General features: G+C 36.5%; 1 protein-coding gene across 12 annotated transcripts in view; it reads left to right on the top strand.

Moving 5' to 3' along the window:
- Positions 1–18,736, top strand: part of NFIB (nuclear factor I B) — a 334,297-nt gene that overhangs the window by 128,236 nt on the left and 187,325 nt on the right. For 11 of the 12 annotated variants that reach the window (XM_074953411.1, XM_074953406.1, XM_074953408.1 and 8 more), the window contains exon 2: positions 2,913–3,444. In XM_074953411.1, the coding sequence (XP_074809512.1) occupies positions 2,913–3,444 (532 nt within the window). Of the gene's footprint in view, positions 1–2,378; positions 2,533–2,912; positions 3,445–18,736 lie in introns of those variants that run through there. The other variant, XM_074953405.1, reaches the window with a different exon arrangement.

Genomic DNA, 18,736 nt, shown 5'->3' with positions numbered 1-18,736 from the left:
TTTTTTCAATATTGTCTCTACCAATGTTAGGGAAAAAAATCAAATTTAGTAGATGGCTTTTTAGGAGGTTTAGCGGGGAATGTGTATGATTAATAGCAAATCTCCATTTAGGATCATTTTTATGGGGCACTTCTTGTCAAGTAATGTTTCATTTGAAAGGAATCCAGATGCACAATGAATCTCTCAAAGATATTTGATAATACTGCTTTACAGTAGGACATAACTTGCTGCTTTTCTACTTTGTATTTTTCTTGAACATATATTTTATAATTACAGTATTTGATGATATTGCAAAACAAAACCCTGGTCATAATACAAAAAATAAAGTTTCTCTTTTTATAGAGAAAAATTAAACTATTAGAGTGTCAGAACTGAAATTTATGTACCGTATATAAAATGACTTATGGTTTTGGATACTATTGGATATTATTGTTAATATTCAATATAGTACCTAAAAGTAAAGTCAAACCTAAAAAGTTCATGATGTCCTTAATAACCCTCCCCCCCCCAACTGCTCGATATACAATATTTTATGTATTTTAAACTATAAGCACTGCAGCCTACTTTAAATGTAGAGGAAATTATAGTATTTGGGACAAAAGGATTCCTCCCACTGTAGCCCCCTCCCCACAGAAGTTACAGGTTTCAAAATTGGTAATAAAATTAATTAGAAATGTTACATGTTAAACCTTTTTTGCTACATATGTTAAAATCAAAATGTTATTAAACGACTTTCTTTAAGATAACTTTCTGAGGAGAAAAAATAAACTTTCTGTAGTAGTTCTAATGAGAGGAAAAAGCATGGCATCAGAAAGTGTATGGCGATAGGGAAGTCTTATCGTGGGCTGTGGTTGCTCAGTGCAGTACTGCCTTCCCACACAAAGAACAGATTGTGGTTTAACTCTTTGCCTGGCCTAGTTTTGTGTGCCAGTATAGTATCAGAAATGTTCAATTCTCTGCTGGAAACTACTGAACAGTTTAATCACTTCCTTCATGTTTCACACTGTAATAAAACCATTTGCATTCTCTACTGTTCAATTTTGGTTCAGATTTTTTTTTCTTGTGAAGGTAATGTTTGGCCATATGTGCAACTGTGGTCACAACTTTTTTTTTTTGGGGAAGGGGGAAAATAAGGGTGCGAATGCAAATCTTAACATTTTAACATTCAGAATACTCTGAAATTGCTTTTAAATTTGAAGTTTTTAATACTAAAATCTCAGTCTGAAGTCCAATAGGTTGCCAAGAAAATATTGTGAACTCTATAATTATGAAGCCATTAGTTATTCTTCTGTCATTTTTACCTAATGGAGTTAATCATCCCACTGATTAAATATGTCATTCCATTTCTATCAGTGTAACTAAAATATTAGTTTATATACTCTATTCTTGTGTATAATCACATAAAGAAAGCTAAGTTGTGGTATGATTGTATTACAATATTCAATGTGATGCATAACCACTGCATAGTGCCTAAAAACAGAAACACCTACAAAATAAAAAATAGAGAGACACCCCCATAATCTTTTCCTTCAAAACCAAAACATAGTAATGTTTGGTAGAGGGTTTTGGCTATGTTAAGTTAGTGGAATAATTACATTCATATTTGTTAACAGAGGTAGACAGTACTTTGGGGGAAAGTCCTATTTGGGCATGAACAAGTATGGAGGATGCTACTTAAGAGAGGCAAAATGAATGAATGAATGAATTGCTGTGTGACATACTTGTACATTACATTTAGGCTTTACTCCTTTAATGCATTACACACTGCAACGAGGTAGAAGATATGAACCTGCAGGTAAAGCCACATGCCAGGAAAGGATATTTTAAAAATGTGAATAAATTGCATGGATTTCACAAAAGTAGTGTTTGACCAGTGGTGTACTCCTAATGTCACCCTGCCACAGCATGCAGAAACACAAAGAATGCAAAGTTTGTGCCAAGTTGCCATTTTTCATTGTACATCTCAGATTGATTTTTAAGGGGTTTAGAATAATTGCCACACTCATGTGATCAGTTAACAAATTAACTAACTCCGTGGGGCTTCAAATCCGATAGTAGAGCTTCTGGACGAACATTAATGTAATTTTGTTCTCAACTTCATAAACTTCTATTTTACTAAGTGTGTGTGGGGGGGGGGGAGGGAGAGGAAAGGAATGGGAGGGAGGCATGCAGAGCTCTAAGTACAGAAGCTTCTGTTCAGGATTTTTACATGCTGTGTCTTTTGCCCACCTTCCCTTACCGTATACTGGTTTCTCTAGTTACCACCACTGGAATGGAGCTGTTTGTGTTGGAATGTTGGACGATTGATAAGAAAATGGATCAAGTTTAATGGCGCATGCTCTTTGTGCCACCAGCAGCCTCTTGCTGAGAGCATGCTCCAAAAGCGGGAACTGTGTGGCATTACACTGAGCATGTATATGCTTTGTGTTTCTGTGCCACAGAGAAGAGAAATGAACTGTGGCATTCGCTCCTGCATTCTGAACATTTCTGCTCAGATTTTTTAAAACCGTATTGTGTCCTCTTTGTAAAATGGTACTGCTTGGCATTAGCCGATCAGTCAAATTTTTAAATGTTAGAAACAAAACATCTTGATAGCATCTCTTTTAAATGATGTAGTCTGTATAGCATTGTGAATTGAAGGGCATACAAAATAAAGCCTTCACGTGTTTCTTTCAGAGGATGAAATGTGGGGAAAATGTGATGCTCAGGATACTTCTGTCTCTTGTCTGCCAGTTGTAGTAATTACATAAAGGGGTGTTGTGCAGAAATTGTTGTAAATGTTAAGTCTATATTTTCTTCATCTTGGTTTTCACTTCAAAATGTTCAGAAACTTATCTCTCTATTGCCTTTATTATGAGAACAAACTGACTTTGAGTTTTCTTCTTTCTCCTCCGCACCTTTTTTTTCAACAGGATGAATTTCACCCGTTCATTGAGGCACTTCTACCACATGTCCGTGCAATCGCCTATACTTGGTTCAACCTTCAGGCTCGAAAACGCAAGTACTTTAAAAAACATGAGAAGCGAATGTCAAAGGATGAGGAAAGAGCAGTCAAGGATGAGCTACTTAGTGAAAAGCCTGAAATTAAACAGAAGTGGGCATCCAGGCTCCTCGCCAAACTGCGCAAAGATATCCGCCAAGAGTACCGGGAGGATTTTGTGCTCACTGTTACTGGGAAGAAGCACCCATGCTGTGTATTGTCCAATCCTGACCAGAAGGGTAAGATTAGGAGAATCGATTGCCTGCGACAGGCTGACAAAGTCTGGCGTCTGGATCTAGTCATGGTGATCCTGTTCAAAGGCATCCCCTTGGAAAGTACGGATGGAGAGCGACTCATGAAATCCCCACATTGCACAAATCCAGCACTTTGCGTCCAGCCACATCACATAACAGTATCAGTCAAGGAGCTTGATTTGTTTTTGGCATACTACGTGCAGGAGCAAGGTAGGAAGCAGATTGTTGTGTTTCTATGTTAGTATGTCAAACACTGATTCCAAGCAGGTTTTTTTCTTTTAAGGGAAGACTTCCAATGACACATTTTTCTGTGGCGTATATACAAAACTTAGGTATGTACACATTTGTAAGTCAGCATGTATACGTATACACAGATACACGTTCACTCCAACGAACATATGTGCTTGACACATGCATATGACATACATGCTGGTTTTTCTTGCAAAAGGAACAAGGAATATTTGAGTTCCTTTGAAGTTCATTTTTGTCAAAAAATGGCAATATGTTGGATATTTTTTGCAGTTAGTACTCCAGAAAATATTAATATTTTATAGGTCTGTTTTCAACATCATTAATGACATATGCTATGTATGTGTACGTGTATACATACATATGTGTGTACTTGCACAGAAACATACGTACAAAATATAAATATTTACATTTTCTTTTAATTACTTGTATTCAATGACTTGTGCTTATATTGAACAATCTGATTGCTCTGAAGAGCAACTTTAAACTTTCTCAACTGTTATAAAAATCAAACATGAAAAAGGATTTAGCAAAGAAACACTGATACAGCCCCAGAAAATATTGTTGTTATATAGTCAGAATTATAGCATGCAATGTTTGCATTTTATTCATATTTTAATAACCACTCTTTGATTGTATGAACCACTTCAAATTACTGATATGAATTTTACTTTTCAAAGATGCTTGATTCAGATTTGCCCAAATTTTTCCATCAAAATAATATTTTCATAGTATACTGATACACATAATTTTACTTAAGAATTGTTTAAATATGGAAAATACTAGGTACACTTAAAAAAAAAAAAAAGAAGCAGTTCAACTTAGAGATATAGGACTAAAAGGAAACCAGCTGTTCAAAATGCTCTACAGATGATTCAGAAAAAGTATTTTGCTTGTTAAACTTTATGTATATAATTCATTGATAAAAGTATTCATTTGCAGGTCATCTGAATCATAGATGGATCCAAGTAGATACATGTTTTCATATTTCTGAAACCCATGAAATGCACACTCTTTCTTATAGGTCTTTTTTTTAATTCTCTTGTAATTGTACCGTCCTCTAGAAGTCTTTATATTACTGATTATCCACATTAATAAAGCATTTCTTTTTTAGCTGTAAATCCAAACTGGGTAGAGTTTGAACTGCCACAGATGGTGGGCCATTTCATAACTTGGCCTGGTGGTGGGCAGAAATGGCCTGCAGAAAGGCAGATGGCAGACAGTTATCTGATGTGCTGTATATAACTAGGGGATTTAACTGAGAAATTAACTAAATGGCTTTTATTAGTAACAAAAAAACCAAAAAAGTAAAATGGCACCTACCTTCATTTGGCTATAGATTTTACATACTATTTATTGTATTAATTCTGTAGAACAACACATACAACAATAAGTTTTTAATGAACCTCTGTTCTAAAATTCATATTTAATTCCCCAAATTGTGTGTTATGATCATATAATTTAAGTAAAGCAAATTAAATACAGTGAGTTTTGCTGGATTATTCATAATGAAAAAATATAATTCGGTAGTTGGTTCTGCTTGTTTTTTATTAGCTTATTTTTTTTCTCAGCAGTACACAGTGTATATACAACATTTGGTTGTTTTGCAGTGATTTGATGTGGCTGCAAAACCTGGCAAAGCTGATCCAGGAAAACAAAAAGAAAAGTGTATACTGTCTGTGGTAGTTTCAAACAAAACATCTTAATGATATGTTATAACTCTCTAAATTTCTTTAATGCAAAAAGTTCAGGAAATGACATTATGGAAATACATATAGTAAGACATAGCCTTAATACTAACACATTTTACCTGTCTGTAAAATATATCTTTCTGAAAGTCAAGACTACAAGAGGAAACAAAATGGTTCAAGCAACTCTGGAACCAAGGAAACGTAGGGTCGGTATAATCTCTTAAACTTTGTCAATTTTTAAGTTGGTAGCGAGCTTTAACTTGAAATGGGGAAGCAGGATTTGGGGGACACGCATTACTGGATTATTGGTTTGGATGAATTGACAAAATAAGTTATTTTAAGTGTCAAAATAGACGTGAATAAAATAACCGTACGCTAATGTTATGACACCATTCATATTTCCAAAGATACAAGGAGTTACTAAGAAAATATACTGGAAGATAAAATTGATTAAATTATTTGTATCAAGTCACCATTGGTAGACCCTTTGTTTATTGTAAATTGTGCATCTAATTTGTATCTCACTGCGTTGCAGTAAATCTCTTGTTAACATGTGGTGGCTCTCTACTTTTGAGGAAGTCCTGTTAAGTTAACTTTGTATTTTTTTTCTTCTGTCAAGCTTTTAATCTTTCTCTTCTTTATCGAGAGCAGTTCAGTTATGGCAAATTGCAGTGTAATTGATTAAGGATGTTATGTTTTGTAAAAGATAGAGCAGTTTCATTGACTGCATGCTTATCTTCCACATGACTTTTTATTTCTTTTTTGGTATATGAAAACCTACTTAATTATGTCATATACATTAAGTATAGAAATAAAAACAATTCCTGAAAGAAATATGAAAAAAGAATAAGTAGGTGAAACAAAATAGAGGGTTTTTTGTTTTTTTTTAAATGACTGGGAGAAAACATGAGGAAGAATAGTTAGAGTGCCAATGATGGTTGCCAGTGGCACCAGGATTGGCATCAGACCTTCTTTGTTTAGCCTAGGATGCCTGTGATTTGTTGGTTGGCATCCGCATTGCAGTGTGGAGTAATGTTACAATATATTGACAATTTCCAGATCTAGAAATGTCAATATCCTTTTGGTTCTTTATAAAAGGGGTTTCTACTTCTTGTATTCCATGTTTCTTTTGAAGGAAGAAATAAAGACCCAGCTGATCAAGCGTTGTCGCTGACCAACTTTACCTGGTTCTCCTTTTTGCTCCTCTCTCAACATTCAGCTATTTTCTCCCCCTGCCTCTTATTAGCACCCTCTTCTCTTGCAGAATGTAAAAAAAAATTAGAAGGGGTTTGACACGGGTTTCAGTATTGCTGCTTTTAGTGGTTTCGGGGAAAAAAACTAAAGTTTACATTATGCTGTATACCTAGGTCATTGGAATGCTTAGCATAAAAATAATTCTTTTTAAAAACTTATTTCTCTGGTGTTCTGCCTGTGTGATATATCTGTCTGTTTTTTCTGATTTAAAAAAAAAATTAGCAAATGCCATGATTACCATTTCTGTTGACAAAACTAGATTTTTTTTGTTATCCGATAGACAGCGTGTATCATTTGGTATGAACTACATCTCAGTCCATAAAATCATTTGGTGGTATTTGATTCAATCAGTGCAGCGCTTATGCTGTGTTTCGTTGCTACAAGAACCGCCATTTTGTTTGTCAAGTGCCAGGAGGAGGAGGGGGAAGGCAGACAATGTGCTTGATGCCAATAATGGTTGCCAGTGGCACCGAGGTTGGCATCAGACCCTCTTTGTCTAGTTGCTGAATGCCTTTGATTCGTTGGTTGGCATCCGCATTGCAGTGGGCACATTGGAAAGTTTTTGACAATCACTGAATGAAAGCTGCTGTACTTGTTTGCTGCAGTAGAACCTCAGATAATATAAAATCCTTTCCTCTTATAGATGTTTTACTTAATCCTACAACAGCTGATTTTAAAATTTGCATTGCTGTTTTTCTAAACCATAAAATATCTACAGTGATGTTTCTCATCTGCGAATTCTTAATCCCCATGTTGTCTTTGTTAATTTTTTTCAACATAAATAAAATACAACCCTTAATATTAGGTATTTCATCGCATACTGAATGAAGCACAGTGCACCCTGAGAAATGTTTTGGAAGTCTAAGAGACTTAAATAATAGTAGATGCATTAAGTGTTTTGAAGTGTTTTTTATGTGCCTGTTCCTATCACAGTGTGTTTCTCACACCAGTTATATTACCTTATGCTTACACTCTTCTCTTTCTCATGGTCTAAGAGTGATATAATTGGAGAGCTTTAACCCCAGGTACTAATCTAAATCAGGAGTTCAGGGAAGGCGCTTTAAAAATAATTTCTAAGTATAAGTGCAGCAAAAAGATACAGTTCCGCTTAGTCTGATATAGTTCAGACACTCCTAAATTTCTAAGTTCTTAAAACATCAAGATGTTAGAATTCCAGCTGCACAGTTCTGTTACCAGGAAATCAACAAAAAGGCTAAATGATTTCTGTTGAAGTTTCCTAGATAGTTAGCATTAATACTGCTTTCTGGTTAACCACCATTATCTCTTTAATTAATAAGGATTAGCAGTTCTACCCAAAGGGCTGCACAGAAGGAAGTCTGGCCTACGTGAGTCCCTGAATCGCCAGACTGTGTCCTGTCTGTTTGGGGGAAAGGAGGAGGCGGGGGGAACAGAAAGGGGGAAGGGAGGGTGTAGACTGAGCTTTCTCAAGAGTGGGTAGGGGAGAGCTGTATGTGTGGAAAAATGCATCTATTGCACCACTAGGAAGTTTACAGATCTCAAGAGATAGCAACTGTTGTGTGCTGGCACTTTGTACAAACCACATGACTTCAACAGTCTGCAGTTTAAACTAACTCAGGCTTACTGATTTTTGGACTGTACTTTGGACTGTTATTAAGTACATTTTCAGATAATCTGAACAGGAACACAGAAGTCCATGTGTCTCAACTGCATTGATTTGAAACAGTATTTAGTCTTTTTAACATTGACAATTATGGTTACTTTTTTTTAATGGTCACATCACTCTTTTAATGTGAAATATCATAGTAATCCATATGCATTGTTTTCCTATGAAAAGTGTAACTTCATTTAATAAGAAATTTTAATAATTTTAAAAAAATGGCACTTCTGAGTTATAAGAGTTAACTAGTGAAATACTAGTTCAATCTTTTTATTAGGTTTTGTTTTTTAGGTAACTGACATTGAACTAAGTATACTTTGTTAATATTTTTTATTAATATTACTAAAACTTTAGATCATAGTTAAGAATATCAAAGTGGGAATTTTTAAGTGTTTAAAAAGTGCATGAAATTATTTAGGATGATTAGTTCAGTTTAGGAATAAAGTTTGAAGATATTTTATTCGGTTGAAAACTATATGCAACAATATATTGCTGCATAATGCTGGTGATAAGCAGGTGCTCAAAGTGCTACATCATCCTCATACACTTAGGACCAGAGTTTGCACTTCTTGTGCACTATGTGTTCAATGAATGCAAAAATGGGCCCATAAGGAATTCACTGAATTACTACTTGTCCTAACTCCCATTACCTCGCAGGATTGGCCCATTAGTGAAAATTTAATATGGGAACATAAAGTTAAGTATTATAACTATTTTGCAGAAGGGTACACCAAGGCACAGTGGTTAAGTGACTTACTAAGTTCATACAATAAATCAGTGTTGAACTGGGAACAGCATCAAATAGTTCCAACTAACATCTTCCTAACCACTAGATTATATGGGTTAGTCCTTGTCGTGGCATGGAACTTCAGTCATGACATATAGCTTCACAAGGCAGTTCCAGGTTTAACTATCAGAGCCCAGTTGCCAGTATGGAAGCTTGGCATCTAGGTACTGATATGGCAGACTGAACCCTTGTGTTAGTAGCAATCACACTTTTGGAACAGAGAGCCAATATGGATCAGAAGAACAAGTTTCATATTTTATCAATTCTGATTTTAAAATTGTGGTTTATCTTTAGCTAGCAGATCATTATATTATATTTTTCTTAAACATCAGTTTGCTTTGATCAATCCCAGTTTAACTGGAATTATGAAGAAAATATAATATTTAAACTGAAAAAATGCTACATGCTTCTTTTGGCATGAGAATACATACGGTACCTCATCTGTGCTGAAAAGAACAGGCATGACGTGCATTCATTGTTAAAAGATGGTTAATTAGATGTGAACATGGATGTGGTAATGTTTTCTAAATGGTTCTTGCAAATATTTTGTGCATGAAGATATAGGGAATTAAAATATTTGATAAGACTGCATGCTATTCCTGTTTTTCTGGTCTGTGTGTGTCTACTGACATTTTGGAAGGCAGAACTAAAATCCAAAATGGATGGTAATTTTTTTTTTTGTTAGTTTCCCATCAAAGTGGCACTCTTGGTGGTGGTATAGGGTTGGCCAGAGAGAAGGAGGAACTTTTAAATATTTAATGATAATGTTCCTGGCATGTATGAAAGAGATGTATTTCAAGAAGGCTTCTGTTCCTCATGGCCTCAGTAGTGAAGTCATCTCCACAGGATTAAGCAACATAGTTCCTATTTAAGTCAAGGGGAGTTTTGTGGTTAAATCCTGTGGCACTGTTTGAAAGTTTAGGGCATAATCTTTAACTTCTGATATCACATTAATTTCCATGGCAACAGGCCATGAAGTCAACACTGGATTATTGCCTCATGATAGGGTCAAACAAAAAAAATACTCAGAATTGTGAAAAAAAAATGCTTCTTTTTAAAACATAAATAACTTTATTAATTTGTAAGGGAAATGGTTAAAATAAGAGACAAAGGCAACTTTTAAAAAACTTCTCATTTTCCTATATGTTGAAGATGTCTATAGTTACAGTGAAGGCTTAGTTAAAACTGAATTAAACACTAATACTATCACACTTTATATTTTGAAGTATATTACAACAGAAGTGTTGTCAATAGACACACTTTAAAGGTGCATGCATTGTTTGTGCTAAAGGAGGGTAACTGAGCAACCCACCTGGTTTTTTCAGGCTAAGATGTCCAACTTTTTTTTCCCCTCAGCCCCTCCCTGTGGTGGAGGAGTAACTTGGGAAATCTCAAGGACTAGTGGTTACGCTATCGGAAGCTCTGGTTATTACAGCAGCGTACCACAATGCCAAGCATAACAATTCAAGAGGCTTTCTAAAGACTTATACTCCCTTCTCAGTGGCAAGGTGGTATGTTGCTTTACAGTAATCATTTGGGTTGATGAACTTAAAATACCCTGTCAAGTTCTACTGCTAATTTAATGGAATAGATTTAATAAACTTACATGTTAGGATGGAGAAGAAATCCCTTAACTCTGGAGATACTTTTCCGATGCTAAGTGAATGTGAAAAAGGGAAAAAAGCCTGTCTGATTAGCCAGGGTTTGTTAGATAGTAACAAGATGCCACTCTTCATGGTTTTACTCTTTTTTTTTTTAATACCATTAGAACTTATAGAAACAGTTGCTAATAAACGTAAATAGAGGCAAAGCAATCCTAGATTTAAATTGGAGGTTTAGCTGCTCAAAGGTTAGTAAATGAGAAAAAAGTCCTATACTATTATCTTGGTCAAAGGGAAAAGCGAGTTGATTTGTGTGCGTGTATATTATATTGTTTGTGAGCAGTGAGCACTGAATAGGGTTGAGTTGCGGTCTTGCAGTATCATCTCTCTTCCTCTCCCCACCTTTTTATTAATAACTTCTTCAAACAAATGAATTTTGGACTGAAACTTTCCAAGCTTGAATTCAGCACAAAGGTGATTTTTTTACTTTTCTTTAAAAGTTTTTGAGCTGAATTGTTTTGGCCATTTTTTGAGTTGTGTGTGTTGGGGGAAAAAAAGATTCAAATGAAGTTTTGCTTTAGTGTAAATTAGAAATGGTTAGAGTTAGAAACGTCAAACTTGACTTGATTTTTTGTTGTTGTCCTAATTGAGGTAGGAATAACCTCAATTGAGGTAGGAGTTCCTAAATAATACATTTAGGAACTCCTAAATTTGTTCATTAGTTTTAGTGTTAGATACATTTTTAAATCAGCACTTTTTTTACATGAGCATTAGGACATTTTTTCTTTACTTCTTGTGTGTTCCATTTCCTCCTCCCCCTCCCCCCCATCACTTAAAATATCAGGTACACACTGAATCACTTTAACTTTAGGCCACCCATAACTACGGAGGACCTTAGGTAGTATTCCCATAAGAATGTAGCTAAAGACAGCTCACCCATTAAAGCTTCCTTTAGTCCTGAGTTGCCTTAAGCATTTTTATTGTAAAGGTGCCCTTAAAACTAAAGCATAAGGGCACCTTTGTAGCTCTCCGTGTCCTTCGCTATGTAAGGATACCTTTACCGAAGGTAGCTGTACAACTCTAAGGGCCTTTTAATTATTTTCACCCTTAAAAACAATGAACAGGGAAATTAAATACAAAAACTAACTGTAATGCAGTACTACTGTTGAAAAATCAAGGACACAAGTTAGGAAATTCAAAAAGTTAAGGTTTCTAATACACTATTAACTCAAGCATACTGTACATATGTAGCATTTTCCATATTATTTGCTCCTCTGTAAGAGTGTAGAATTTTTTAATTTTAATTTCTGGATATCCTAATTGTGCACATGACTCTTCAACCGTAATGCAGTATTAACATTAGTTGTTGTACTCTTCAGTCTCACTTGGGATGAATTTAAATAAATGAGAGAGAAGTATCAGCTTTTTATGCTGAACACAGTATGTGTGATTTATTTTTTAGTCAGACATTTCTCAGTATGCTCCCAAAACTGCTTCTGTAATAAAATCCACTTATTGGAACATTAACTATTCGGATTTATTTTTTTCTCTAAAATAGAACCAAATAAAATATGCATATTATCTAACATAGAAGTTTCAAATTCTGTAATTTAAAAGTTTTATAAATATTCAGAGACAAAATATATTTGAAATTAAAAAGAAATCTTGATTTTTTGCAAACCACATTGGTCAAAAATAATGATTTTCAGCTTGATTTCTGGGTCAAATTAGTTCATAGCAAGTTGTACAGAAACTTATATTCAAATCTAGAAGTGCATCATATGTAGCTAAGCAACAGTATTTATAGTAGAGTCAGTTCTCCGCTTCATGTATGTATATAACTCTCTACTAATGCCAGTGAGAAGGTTGCAAAGGTATTGAAGGGACAATTATGGTCCGATGTCTCTGATTTAAAACTGTGAAAATGTTTTCTAGTCAGGACAACGTGTATTTTATTATTCTGACATCTGCAGTTTCTGGATGGATTACCTTAAATTTGTTATGCCATGTTAAAAGCCTTGTTTTATTACGCCAGTCTCAGCTCCTGGCCTTAGTGTCAGGAACCCTGCTACGTGATGCAACATGTCTTGTTAGGTTTAATTGACCAAAGCTGATTTGTTAAAACAAGTCATTTGTGCTGTAACTTATGCCCGGGCCAAGTTGCTACCTGAATCTCTTGACCTTGACTTGTCTGGGTCATGAAGTGGCTACGAACTGCTTGACCTTTCCATTGTTTAACAGTGCCACTGTTTCCTCTGATTCTTTTGTGGTAATAGCTGACAAGAAGGCTTCAGCCCTGACTTTACACCCCAGTGGATTTCAAGGCATCCCTCTGGAGTTGCTGTGTCTTCTGTTTGATATGGTCTGGCTGTAATAGTCATCTTTTGTCTGCTGACAGTGATGGGGACAAATTGGCAGCCCTCCCTGGTGGAAGAGGTGGCAGAGGGATTACTAGTTAGAGGGACACGACATTCTGTTTTGCTGTGTAAAAGAATTCCATTTCTTTTAGTGAGTGTAGAATCATTATCTCTTTCAAGAGAAATTGCCACAATCTGTATCAGTCAGATGCTCTTAGTTCAGTTTTTGAACTTTATATCCACTTTAATGTGTCTTTCAAAAACACCCTTTGAATGTAATATGCTGGAAAGGGGGCTTGGCCTTGATAGTACTTTAGGATGAAAATGTCAAACATGGACTTGCATTGTAGTGTGCAGTATTGTTGCAGCTGTGTTGGTCCTAGGGTATTAGAGAGGCAAGGTGAGTGAGGTAATACCTTTTATTGGACCAACTTCTGTTGGTGAGAGAACTCTGTGCAAGCTCAAAAACGTGTCTCCCACCAACAGAAATTGTTTCAATAAAAGAAATTGCCTCACCCACCTTGTCTCTCAAACGTGGATTTGTTACTTCATAGGTGCTGGAATTCGGGGTGCTGCCGCTCCCCCTGCCTTGAAGTGGTTTCCATCATATCCAGGGTTTACAGTTTGGTTGAATGGCTCTCAGCACCCCCATTATACATTGTTCCAGCACCCCTTGGCTGAGATAGAGTGGGTTTTTTTGTTTGTTTGTTTGTCTTTTTGCTTTCCCCAGTGTGGATCAGAAACCCAGTGGGGCGGGCAGGAAAGTTAGGTTAAAATGTTACAACTAAGTAACAAAAAAAATGTGACAGTGTCCAGCATAGGTATTTATTATAGAAGGGTTATGTTTACTGAATAAAATGGAGTGGAATGGGATTTAGGAGAAAGCATCCCTTAAGGAAGCTGGGGCGGGGGTATGGGGCTCCTTACACCTGGTTCATTGGGAAGCTAACCCCCCTCCTTTTATAGTTCCCTTAACACTCAAACTAGGGTAGGGCAGCAGGATCCCAGCAATGGGCTGGCTGGGGCCACACTGGAAAGTGGGAGGGCTGATGGCAACTCTCCCAAGAAGGGGGAAGAATTAAGGAAAGAATGATAACCTGCCCTGTACAGCTTATTACTGGGGTATTCCCAGATATTTGCAGTGAATAAAGTTGCAGCCTAATTAAACGACTTCCATTGCCTCCTGTCTCTTTTCCGACGTGGCTGTACAACGAAGGGCGTATCTAGTGACACAAACTAGACTGTACGTCTTCAAATGGTGTCATTGTGATGATAATCTGAAGTATGGGTCAGTGGTTAGTGTGGTAACCTGGGACTCTGTAGTCCTCGGTTCCATTCCTTGCTCTCCTGTCGACTTTCTTTGTGACCTTGGGAAAGTTATGTAAGTGTCTCTGTGCCTCAGTTCCCTATCTGTAAAAGTGGGGTGATAGTACAGGGGTGTCGTGAGGACAAATACATTAAAACATTATTGAGATAGATGGATGCTTTGGTGATGGGGGCCATGTAAGCAGATAGATATGAACTAAAAAGTTTACAATTCTTACTTTTTTTTTTTCCACTGTGAGCCAAATCCTCATGCCAGTGCCCAGTCCAAAGAAGGGTTCTATGCTGTGTAGCAGTTTCCCATCTCCAGCACATGTACCTCAATCGTCTCATGCCCTACGGGTGAAATTTGCCTCAGTGTGGAAGGCCAGCACAAAGCAATCCTCCACTTAATGCCCTGTGGTGGTACTGTGCAGCAAGGCAGGGGGTAGGAAAGCAGCTGCATGGGGTGGTGGGGGTGTCTGTATGCTGCAGACGGCTCATTGGAGGTGAGGCTGCTAGATGCACACTTACTATATCCAGTATATGGGAGCCTTGTAGGAACCATTGGCTGGAATGGCTTTTGTGGATGGGGCCTTGTGGCTTGTCCATAGGTTGTGGGTGTGTATGAATTTTATCACCCTTCAATACCTCTGGAGGGCCACACACATATCCTCGTTACTCAGACTTTGTGGGAAAAGCACCCTACACGTAAACATGCTTGATCGTAAAAAGAACACTCGGAGATGAAAGAAACTGATGACAGCAGTTAAAATTTATGTTAACGTACTTGAATGGACACTGAGAGTACAACTTATTACATCTTATAGATGGTTTTGATAGATCTTGTTTGTAAGGCAGGTGATGGTTGTTCGTTCTTCACATTTATTTGATATTGGAAGTGATTTAGTATATTTTATTATTTTTTTTCTTTTCAATTTCTTTTAAAGGGCCATCATTTATTCTGAAGTCTGCATTGGTTAAACTGAAGCCATCCAAAACATTTAATTAGTAACTTGAGCTATTTTGAATTCATTGTGCCATTCACCTTTTCCTCCGTAAATCACTGTCTCCCTTATTCCTTCCCCCCACGACAATATTTTAGGCTTGCTAATAACCTCCCTGTAAGATTGTCAAGATTAACATGCCTATTTCTAAGAGTGTAACTTACTTTTAATTTATGCTTGCACAACAACAAAAAATAAATAAAAGGTGGGGGGGGGGGAATAAAGGTTGCCCACTCCTTTCCCCTCAAAGTAGGATTTAAGCATGAAGATACTGATTCCATTCAGTTTGCTGCTAACAAAGAGTTAACATTAAAAGGTATTCTATTGTTTGTCTGTTAGTTAAAGAATAACCAGCTGTGCAGAAAGTAGAATTGGAAAATTGATTAGTCTGTCTCGATTCAGACACATAATTTAAAGTAATCTATATCATGTTTTGTTTTTCCACATATGGCTTCAGAGGTGAGTTCACTGTGTCTAGTGCAGTGATCTATAAGGGTTTATGTTATATAAGTTGTAGACTTTTTATTGATTTTATTACATTTTGGAGAAATTTTGAAGAGGTTAAGAATATAAATTAACTATTGGAATTGGCTTAATTGTAGTTGAAATCTTCAAAAAAGGATGCAGAGACTACATTTTACTTAGGCCAAAAGGGTATGTTTCCCCTCTTCTACGGTAACGAAAAATGTTGGTGTCTAAATGTGTATTTTAAAATATTCACATAATTTTACATTGGCATATGAGTGTGTGTGTGCGTGCACACATGTTGCAGTGCTATAATTCTTTTAAGGTCCTCTATGGCTGCTTGTACATTCTTTTAACTCTGTTGGTGTTACAACCTGAATATTCTGTAGCGTGATTTATAGTTATCATGTAATGATTTCTGTTCTATTTACAGACTCTAAATAAAGGAAAAGCTGCTTATAGTAATATGAGGATCACTGGTCTTTCAGTAATTAAATAGACTTGTTATACTGCATTAATCCTTTTTGGAACATTTGGAATGACTTCTTAGCACTAACAAACACAGCATTAGGGTCCACAATTAATCTGCTGTTTGTCCTCCAACATTTGTGTAACATAAAACATGTGCACTGAAAAACATATTCCAGTGTTAAGATCAGGATCACGGTAGGGACAAATATTAAATTGTCCTGGTGGCTTGTCCGGTTCTGTGAACCAGAAGTAGAATGGAAAGGGTGGTTAGGAGACCATGGTTAAGCCTTGTGTTTACAAACCATGAATTTAAGCCGCCAGTATGGAATGTGTAATGGAGTGCTTGGGCTGAGTCCCTGCCTTGTCTTAAATAGAAGACGTGAATGCTGACTTAGTGTTCAAACCCCTTCCTGGGGTTTGGCTTTATTGGTAACTCAGAAACAATAAACCAAGATAAACATCAACCTAAACTTCCTCCCTGAGCTTGGCTGTTCTAGAGTTGCCCTCCTGGACCGTCAATGTGCTAGCTCCCTGGTTCCCTTTGGCACCAAAAGACTCACTTTATATCCTGATTGGAGCTAACTGCCCCACCCTCCCCCTATCCTGTAAGATTGAGCTTGTGGCACCTTAGAGACTAACCAATTTATTTGAGCATAAGCTTTCGTGAGCTACAGCTCACTTCATCGGATGCATCCGATGAAGTGAGCTGTAGCTCACGAAAGCTTATGCTCAAATAAATTGGTTAGTCTCTAAGGTGCCACAAGTATTCCTTTTCTTTTTGTGAATACAGACTAACACGGCTGTTGCTCTGAAACCTAAGATTGAGCTGTAATTATCCTGAATCTCAGCGCAGAGATTTAGCTCCTGAGCCTAAGCTGACTCAGCAGAAGAGACCTGCATTTCTACATTATATACAGCCTTAAAGTATCTTGTCCCATCGCAATATGACAAAACTGTTATTTAGCTAAATATAACAGAGCAAAGTTTGACCTTGTCAAAATTTAATTTATATTAATGGAAATCTCTATGCTTGCTGAAGAGTCGCATAATAGGATGAACATTAACATACAGTTCTGGGATCTGTTGATGGATCTACTGAAAAGTCTATACACAGACCTTTTGTTCAAGTCCATAAGAAGTATGTTCTCACTTCCATATGCACGTGTCATGCCGCTTAACATTGATAGGCACTATAAAAATTAGAGTATACCCTTAGTAATTCATTTTAGGTCCTATCATGGGAAAAATTGTGCACTTGTCTTGGGCTGTAGAAATACTGTGCTATTTGAGTAGTTTGAACTGGTTTAGATCCTCTGTTTGGGACCAACTAGCACAGCCAGGAGGAAACTTTATGAGGCAACCATATTAGTTCATGCAAATGAGACTACTGGCTAGTAATAGTTATGAGCAATATTTTGAAAAACACTGATCAGTGACAGTTTATTACAGCAAATGTATGTATGGAGTCCCCAGCTTTCATTCTAATCCACTGAAAACAGATGTCAAAGTATCCTAAACAGAATTTAATGTTTAATTTACATATTGCCTAGAAACTACAAACAAATCTTTTAGAATTTTGTTATTTAATCTTGTTAGTGTGTCTGGAAATTACACCCTTTATAGTACAAACATTGTACACACATGCATTAATATATATAGTGCATATGTGTATCAATTTGCTGACTGTTTATATTTGAAGCTACAAGTATGCCTTGTAGAGCAAGGGGTTTGATCCTATTGCCAGTTATTATGTATTTTATTGAAGTGAAGCTTGACTCTAGACCATTCTGATAACCTATTGTTTTCCTGTCTTCTTCAGTTACTGTGGTAACCAAAAGTTACAGTATATTACGTTTATTCCAGTGCTGAGTTTTCATCAAGGCGTAGGAGTCGGGGGGACACTCATCCTATGTTATTTCCTTTAGCAAAAGACAAATTCAGTGAAACGTTGAAAAACATTATTTTTCCTCCTCAATTTATTAACGGTAATGGATAGTGCATACTATAAATACCTTTAAATTTAGATCCGCCCAGAGTCCTGTTGGAAGCTCTTTGACTCAGATAAGCTATTATATAGTAACACAAAAATCTGTTGAGGTTTCTTGGTGTCCTGGACTCCAGGAGTGTTGCAGCGGGAAATCTATCCCTGTTTGGTATGATAGCCTCTTGTGGTCTATTCAGGAGCTATTCTGGTGCATGAAGAACCAAAGCAACAAAACTGGAAGACTGTCTATGTCTAAAGTATTTCTGACTCTGTAGACATAATCCTACAAACCCTTACTCACATAATAAATCCCATTGGTTTCAGTGGAGCTACTCACATGAAGAGGAGGTGTACAAGATCAGGCCCTTCTTTCTTGAGACCCACTGCTGCCATGACATCTAAGAGAAACTCACTGACTGTTAATGAGTACATGTGGCACCTTAGAGACTAATCAATTTATTTGAGCATAAGCTTTCGTGAGCTACGGCTCACTCAATGCATCCAATGAAGTGAGCTGTAGCTCACGAAAGCTTATGCTCAAATAAATTGGTTAGTCTCTAAGGTGCCACAAGTACTCCTTTTCTTTTTGCGAATACAGACTAACACGGCTGCTACTCTGAAACCTGACTGTTAATGATAAGTTTGAGGAATAGTATATTCTCTTATTTTTTAAATTGTGTTTACAAAATCTGTTA

The sequence above is a fragment of the Natator depressus genome, chromosome 5 (genome assembly GCF_965152275.1).
Source record: "Natator depressus isolate rNatDep1 chromosome 5, rNatDep2.hap1, whole genome shotgun sequence".
Taxonomy (NCBI): Eukaryota; Metazoa; Chordata; order Testudines; family Cheloniidae; genus Natator; species Natator depressus.
Note: the sequence above shows the minus strand (reverse complement) of the source record. Positions and strands in the feature narration are given on the sequence as shown.